We start from the raw sequence: 8,732 nt of genomic DNA, 5'->3' as shown, positions 1-8,732 counted from the left end.
TTTTGCTTTTCATTTTTTTGGGATTGGGACTTGGTAACGGAGTGTGGTCACCTATGGGTCTTCCGATCTCTTTCTGAAGTTCCATCTCTTCTATATCTTCATCCTCACATGCTTCCCGCATAGCAGCAAGGTTGTAATCATGGTCGGAGAGGCTACCTGTTAACTTGGGGTTAGCCATTTTTATCGCTCAAAGTTTATCTTTGTGTCTGCCTGAAGGTCTGTCAAAGTAACTTCCAGGGGGTTTCGCTTGCGTTCTACTTCCTTTGGAGTAACAGTTTGTCAGTAAAGTATTTTACAGGACATCAAAATCACGTTTCTTAATCAGACCCGCAGATTGTACAACCGCTTATTCCGCCATCTTTCTCTTGGGTAACTGGGCGCTAACCTGTACCATTCAAATATATTGAATGTCGCAATGTTGGCAAAGAGAGGAAGTGACGTAAGATTTGCGCATGCGGGGTACCGATCGGGTTTCCGGTACGGAGGGGGTGCGGCTAGCTTGACGGTGACTTTGCATATGAAGGCTCACTTGACCACAGTCCCTTTAGGGGATGCCAGAGCATATTATCTGCCTCCATCTCGCCCTATCCTTAGCATCTTCCTCTGTGACACCTGAACCTGCGTCAGGTGTCAGGTGTCTTCACTACATCCATCTTGTAAACCTGCCCTTTCACTTCTGTTTCAAATCACCCCTGACAATCACTCACTCCACCCTGGCTACATTTTCTTCTCCACCTCTCTTGAGCAATGTCAGTTGCTTTGGATGGCTGACCGAAGCAACTTAAAGTGTGAAGCTCATCATTTTTAAACTCAAAGAGTCTAAGCAGTAGTTTCCAGATGACAGGACTCTTTCGGCGTTTGATAAAGTTGAATGAATTTGATAAAATCCCTCTTATTTTCAGTTGGCTCTGATACAGTGAACAGTCTGAGACAATAAACCACCCGATGAAACCAGATATACCCAAAACACAACAAGCACATACCACACTATCATATTGTCTCTTCTGTACACATGCAATTAGTTTTCCAAGAAACTTCGTAGAAAAAAAAAAGCTGTCTGTCATTGTACAACGTGGGAAGATAAAAAACAAACAGGTTTTAGCTGTTTGTGTAATGCAAGCTGCATTTCAAAGCATTAAAGTGTGGGCATGCGTCTGTGTCACTCGAAATAGCTGCTGCACCAAGCAGTGTTATTTAAACACATTTGAAAGTCGTTTGTGTTGAAGAGGCCAACGATTCCAGAACAAAATCTTTCACTGTGTCGAGCAGCTCATATGGTGCTCAAGTGGGATTGTCAAAGGGCCAATTGTGAGGCTGGCTTTGTACCTCCTTGTGGTTTGTCAGGCATTTTTTTTTTTGCCCACAAGACATGCTCGAACACAAGGGCTCACAGGCCAGAGAAAACAGGGAGACTCTCATAATAAAGCGGCACAAAGAGAGATCTGTCAACAACTAAAAGGAGTCTGTGCAACAAGCAAACACTATTTACCTATGTTTCAAAGCAAAGCATCCACATTAAGTGACACACACACCCAAACCCCCACACACAATTGATCAGGAGCATTCTTGCGTGCACAAGAGATTGACTCTGTGAGAATGAAAATCTGGTCCTGCTTGTTTTTCTTTTTCCACTGCTCAACCTGTTTCTTTAGAGCAGTTCTCATTGCGTGTTGAGGTCAGAAGGCTTTAGAGTGAGATTTCGAGATCAGGTGTGTTTTTAAAAAGAAAACCGAAGTGACGATGACATGGAGGTGGTATGCTGTGGAGTAATGACAACACTAACCCTGCAGTGCAAAGAGGGACAGGCTAAAGCACGAGGGCTTTAAATGGCAGTTCTGTACCAGACTGGGGCAAAACCCTGAATAAATCACATCACACTTTGGGTGCCAGAATGGCACAAATAACGCACAATGGCAATCAGGTCGATGCTGCTACATTATAAAACTATCTGGAGGTTTAAGTTTGACTTTATGAAAGCAAAATTAGTATTTCTTTCCACATGTGTAATTTTCACTGTAAGAAGACATAAGAATATTCACAGTGCTTTACTTGTCCGACCGGTGTTGCAGTGGGTGTGGAATCGAAAGCACGCAAGAGCGTCCCAAGTGGGTTGGCATTCACTGCACACTGTGTGGAGGGCACCGCGGACAGGATTTATTCCTCCACAGGGCAAAAAGACACGTTTTATGTCCAGGATAGCTCCTGTTATTCAGCCCGGGAACTGCTGCACTGCACATGGTGATTTCTACTAGCTGATATAAAAATGGACCTCAATGGCACATCCAGCAAACTTGGTGAGTTGCTCAAAAATCTGTGCATGTGAGCGCACTGATTTAGTCTACTTGCACTAAAAAGCGCACGTTTTTTAATGTGTTTGATTTATCGATTTTGTGCCAGTTAGAGCACTATTAGGCAAGCTTCACCAAACCCATGTTTGTTTTTGATGTTTGAATGAAAGTTGGGTCTGTTTTCTTTTTCTCTCCTCAATAAATAACAACGTCTCCTGTCTAATGTCTAAAATTGAGACAAAAATAACAAATATTAATCAACAGGAGCTTTTAATACTTATACATATGTATCATAAAATAAAAAAAGGAGCCAGTGCTTCTAAACAAAAAACATTGTGGTTTCCTGGTTAGAGAAATGCTTCACAATTTCTCACGTTCCTTGGTTGCTTTCTGTTGGTTTTCTTTCAACGCACATTTGCCATCCAAAACAGTGAGGTGGGCTCCTGGTTTTGGCATCGTGACATGTTTCTGTTACCACGACAATGACACGTTTCATCGAGCTGAACGAATAATATTGAAGGTATTGCAGGTTACGTTTCATCTAATTTTCCACTTTGCTTTCTAACCACACCCAGAGATCGTTGATCAGGTAGCACAGGTTTTTATCGATGAGCTGCAGTTCTTATACATCCTTGTGGATATTAAAACATCCCTCGCTCTTTAAATATCCTATCTAAATTTGCAATTTTTTAAACTACAGGCCAATCCACGTTTCCCTTAGGATGGCGCTGTTTCACATCTCATTACTAAAATGGTTATTACGTAAAATATTCATAAACGTATAGATATATAACAATTCTTTTATTTGTGTTTGGAAGCAGCTACAGCAGCCCGTCAAGACATGAAAATAGTGATGTGTAAAACGCGTACTGCTTTTTTTTATTTACATAGAAATTTATTTAAAGGCATATTGTAACCTTTTACCTCTGTATAAGCAACCGCAAAATTCTTCTTTAAGCGCACAAGACCTTTTATTATTGCAGACAAACCTCACTCTGTGAGAGTGATGGCCCACTTAAGCCAGTCAGATGTGTTTCCGACCATTAGAAGTTTTTAAAAAGTTTATCACTAAGATTACAGGTTAGATGAGAGCAGACTCACACCCTCATAGCGCTGAACGGTTCCTTCAGAGTGTGCAAACAAGGACAGGTAAGCAAAGTTACTGCAGCTCTAACACAGAAACAGATTATTTTTGGGACCCGCCCCATGAGGGGAGATCTACGTGTTGCTTCTCTTTAACGCCGAGCATCGACCCGACCGGCCAGTCTCTTTATCCCACCGGGATAAACAAGAAAGTTTATCCGAGATGTCTTGTTTCCATAAACGGCCAAAAAGGACAAAATCCGAGGAACAAGCATTTCTGGAACACCTGAAAAAAGTTGCGAAGGAGAACGGAAAACGCCTGGGTGAGTCCTCCAAAGGTGCAAACGCGCTTGAGACGCCTTCGACTGTTTTGCCAACATTGGCAGGCGCGTGCGCGTAATGTTTGGATAACATGGATTTTGCGAAACTTTATATCTTCAAACAAGAGAAAAAAATATCACCAATCACGTGCAGCCTTGGACGATAAATGTTTCTGTCGTGACGTTGAGAATAAACATAAGGTTTGTGTTTTGATCCGTGCACTCTAACGCTTTATGGTAGCTTCCTCGTTGCCTGGAGCGGTAAATTCTTTGACGTTAGGGAAGTTGCAGCGTAAGGGTCTGTGTGATGGAGCTGAAAACGAGGTGACAAATGAGACTACAGACACAGGATGTGCTAAACTTCAATAAGACTTCATGAGCTGAGGGGAAAACCTCTGCGGTGTTCGATTCTCGGGTTTCTGTCTCTTATTGTTTCCCCTTCTAGACAGCATAGTTTCCTGGGTATTAGTCATCTGCACAGAGGAGGGCAGCACAGTATTTATATCTAAATTTCTTTCCATTTTATTGTGTCATTTATAACACAGTCGTAATCTAACAACACTGCATTCCTGTTAAGCAATTAAAAACCATGTCCTACACGTGTTTTTGTAGGAAAATATAATTGTTTGAAATAGTCACATTCCCTACTCAGGTCACATGACATTGTACTGTGTGGGAATGGTTTTCCAATGTGACAAAGACTCACTTTTTGATCGTCAAACTAGTCTTTTTATTTATGGCAAGGGGGTTGTTTGGCATCCAAACATATGACGTGAACTTGTGCCATCACGCCTCCCTCTCACTTCACAGTTCTTGGAATTTTCTTGTGCTAGCTTGTGTAATTGGGTGCACACAGTAAAGAGCTCTTCCCATCTGAAACTGATTAGTTCGCTTAAAAAAATGCAAACAGAGAAGTTTGATGCGTAAGGAACATGTCAGCGCCTGCTTTCGTAACATGAAGCTGTTGGATGACTGAAAGCAGGCTGCTCTTCTTCACAGTGAAGTAGATCACAAGAAAAGAGGCTTGACAAACACGTAGAAGGTGCTCAGAGCAAAGCCTCCAACAGAAAGCCTGACTGGGCAGGGGTGGTGCAGCGCTGGCCAGTCCTCCTCCCTGGCTGCAGAGAGGCCAGAGACTCATAAACAGCCTCTGTGGGCTTGTGGTGTGATCTGGGCGAAAAAGAAATGTCTGTTATGCTGCGATCCTGCCCACAGCCATAAAAACACTCCCTTCTGAGTCGTATTTAATGTGTTATCCTCAAATGCCCTTTGTTTACTTAGAAAGTGTTGCATATTCTCAGTCTCAGTTAGAGAGAATTTTATAATTCATAAAGCTGTGTGAAACAAACACTTTTACACTGATAAACGCCAGCACTGATTAACAAATATGCTTTGAGTCATTCATTCGGATGATAGCACACACCCTTCCCAGAATGCAACACTCAGAAAATTGCTGCACCTGAATGATAGGCTATTGTCTCTACTTGTCTGAAATGTTGTGATACACTGCACTGTACTACAGTACGACAGGTGTGCTGGGGATAAAAAAGACACAGGACTGCACATAGCTTAGATTTCATTCTAGATATAGATGGTTCCAAAAGTCTTTGTTGGTACTCGTGTATGACAGCCATATGGGACCTATAAATTAATTTAAGGTGTAACTAATAATGCTTATCTTCATTTTCTGTCACATATACTGTTAAACTGGTGCATCCTCATATTAAACATGGCTAAAATTGCAAGTATTGATAGCATATTGATCAGTTTTATTTATAACATTTATTTACTTCTGCTATTAATACTCAGTTTATTGCAATATCTAACCAAGTGTTTCCTGGAACTTCATGTATATTTTAAAATACAGAAGGCAGAAACTTGCGTGACTGCTCCTTTTGTCCTCACACCCGCAGGTTTGGAGGGAGATTCAGATCTCCAGTTCTTGTTGTTGGGAGGAAAACTGGTCAAGGTTCGCTCAAAATCCTGGAAGCATGGCCGCTACTTCAAACTGGAGGAAGACTGCCAGACCTTTTCGCATGAGTCGAAAAAAGCATTCAAGCAAAACCACACCTGTGAGTGTAACCTCTGTGCTTACTTTATTATATATGTTTGTATATTTACATGCCCAGCGTTCCATCCAGCCAGCCATTGTCTTCCACATATCCCGGACAGGCCTCCAGTCTGTTGCAGGTCCTTGTACAAGTTCTGTGTTCCATTTAAATTATTTTAGTCTGATGAGAACATCTACCTTTTTGACCCGCAGACCGCTCTTCTATTATTCTGTCTGCTAAGAGCTCTCCTTTCAGATCTTAACAAAAGCGTATTCCCTTACAGCACACACACACACAAGCACACCCTCATATGACAATAGTAGTGAATATGTGTGAAAACAGCTCCATGCTGATAGGTACTGTGGTGTGGCGAAAGCCGGACTGGGAAATACTAGTGTGACTCCCAGCTGTATGTTTATCTGTGTGTGTTAGAGAGACTATTTTCCTTAGGTTTTCGGTTCAGTGAGCCACTGTCTGGCTGTGAATGTACAGCATGTGTGCATCCACTGGGACTCAGGTAGCTCAGGTTTCCAAGCTCACCTCTGCCCTGCACTTGAGCCTTGAACAAACACTGAGAATAATGACTCTAATATTCTCTTTACAAACACGATGTTTTCTAACGTTACCGAGCTTTCTTACAGATGGGCCTACACAGGAATTTCTTTGTTTACGGAAATAAGCTGCTATTTTATTGCTTTCCTGTGGGCTCCAGCTGCATTTACCAGTCAGCTCTAAAGCGCTTTGATTAAAATAGAGGAGATTGTGGGAGGACAGCATTTATTGTTTTTTTTTTTACCATATTTTTCATGAGAGCATCTGCTGCTGTGCTTTACTCAAGTCAAATTTGTCAGCTTGAAAAGCTGGCTTATCCTACTTATGTCACTGACAGCATAGCTTAGTTTGGGCAATTTAACGAGGTTTTAATCCATCCACTGATCCACTCAATAACTGGTCCATTAATCTATCAATCGATTATTTTGTGCGTATCCTTCCTCCTAGGGGAGCTTTCCCAGGCCAGATGAGATATATAATCGCTCTAGTGGATTCTGGGTTCCACCCTGGGTTTTCCTTCCAGTTGGGAAAGCCTGGAAAACCTCCAAAGCAAACTGCCCATGAGACATCTTAATTAGATGCCCAAACTGGTATTTAACAGCTGTACTCAAAGCTCCCTCTGGATGTTCAAGGTCCTTACTCTTTCTAATGTGGATTCCAGCCACCCTAAGAAGGAAACTCATTGTATTATGACCTTTTTCTAATAATTACAGGTGAGCACTGGAACATAGAGTGACTGACATTCAAAGTTGTTCTTTTTGTTTTGTTTGTTCGCTCACTGGCACGGCTATCTAACCCTTAACTCAAACTTCCCTTTGAGGAAAAGACTGTTAGAAACAACAGAGTGAACTTTCGTCAGGCCATCACAAAACTCTCTTTGTGTAAACATTTCATGTGGTATTCGAACAATGTCTGCGTGACACGGATAACACGACTTGGACATTGTGGCAAGTCTCTCCAGATGGGATTCCCTGAAATTGGTCCAAATTCACAACCTCTGTTTTGTTGGAGATAATGTGCATGCACAGATCAACCAAACACTCCCTTTTCTGCTGAGTGCTTTTAAGGTATTTTAGTCATCCAGCAATCAGCTGAGGCAGGGCTTGGAAAACATGGGTGTGTTTCACTCCACTGCCCCCTCAATGTGTTGTTTTTGTTTTGACCTATTTTGAACTTTAGATTCCTTTAAAGTAGAATGAAGGAATCTAAATCTCTAACTTTGGGGTGCAGGGAGTAGATGTGGAGTGATTGTGGCCCAGCCATAATATATGGCCTCATGGCTAAGCCTGGAGTCTTTTGCTGTTTTGTTACAAGGGCCTGTGCTGCTGTGTAGTGCAATGACATCATTGCACAAGTGCATGCTCTTCCGTACATTGAGGCCAGCTCTATTGCACAACAATAGAGCTGGCCTCCGATGCATTGGCTGCATCAGTGTGCAGTGACCTTTTGTGTATGTATGTTGTCTTTGTATGGGTGATATAGATAAACATTTTAGTCCGAGACACTTTGATTGTATGGGTGCATGTGTTTGAAAAGAGGTTCAGGAGAGGTCAGATTGTGTAAAAATGTTTTAAAGTGCAGTAAAGTCAAAATCAAATCTGGAGTGGGTTTGTGTTGCAAAAGAATTCAGGTTTACAGGAGATAACAACAAAATGTTGGAGAACCCATCTGTTAGGCCTAAAAATGACTCATAAACATTAAGACTGTTTGGGTAAAATGGCTCAATCTGGTTTATTATAAACATGATTTAGTAGTATGTTTGACAGCAGGACATTCATGAAGACTTGCTGTTGCAATGTTTTACCTAATTTTTTGCTTTTATGGCCTACAGTGTTGAGTCAAGAGCTCTGTTTTCAGCAGGATTCATCTGTTTCCACTGAAAAGCTCTGATAAGTCAACTGTTTACACACTGTCTAGTACCAAAAAAAGATAGTGACTAGCTCGTGAAGATGGTGCAGCATTTAGCTGCTGTCAAGAGTTTGTGAAGGCCATTGGCTAAGGCTTTATAGTGATCTAAAATATAACAAAAATGTTATGCTAATTTTGATGTCCTGTAAATAGACAATGCTTGCTAAAAAAGCAACGGTAGCACTTTCTTGGTACCACATTATGCATTTTTTACACACATAAATGATCAAAAAGTCAGCCTTTGATTCATAAATGTTGTCGGGGTCCCACCAGTGCATGCAGAAAGTTGCCTGGAAGACGTAAGTTTTGTGCTGCAGATTTGTGAGTGAAGGCAACAGATGTGGCGTGCTGAGACAAAAGCCTTCCTGTAGATAAGATAGAAAAACAGTTTCAGTTGTAACCACTGGGACAAAAAAGTCGGCCGCCACAAGATATGGACTTACAGTGGGGCAAAAAAGTATTTAGTCAGCCACCGATTGTGCAAGTTCCCCCACCTAAAATGATGACAGAGGTCAGTAATTTGCACCAGA

General features: G+C 41.7%; 1 protein-coding gene across 2 annotated transcripts in view; it reads left to right on the top strand.

Moving 5' to 3' along the window:
* The first annotated feature begins 2,137 nt into the window (after window positions 1–2,137).
* Window positions 2,138–8,732, top strand: part of plcd1a (phospholipase C, delta 1a) — a 15,393-nt gene continuing 8,798 nt past the window's right edge. The window contains exons 1-2 of one of the 2 annotated variants that reach the window (XM_005722697.1): window positions 2,138–2,294; window positions 5,605–5,763. In XM_005722697.1, the coding sequence (XP_005722754.1) occupies window positions 2,264–2,294; window positions 5,605–5,763 (190 nt within the window). In that variant the 5' untranslated portion in view covers window positions 2,138–2,263. Of the gene's footprint in view, window positions 2,295–3,423; window positions 3,695–5,604; window positions 5,764–8,732 lie in introns of those variants that run through there. The other variant, XM_005722695.2, reaches the window with a different exon arrangement.

This window comes from Pundamilia nyererei, unplaced genomic scaffold (genome assembly GCF_000239375.1).
Source record: "Pundamilia nyererei isolate P.nyererei 1_Seehausen unplaced genomic scaffold, PunNye1.0 scaffold00007, whole genome shotgun sequence".
NCBI lineage: Eukaryota > Metazoa > Chordata > Actinopteri > Cichliformes > Cichlidae > Pundamilia > Pundamilia nyererei.
This window is presented reverse-complemented; position numbering and strand designations above follow the sequence as displayed.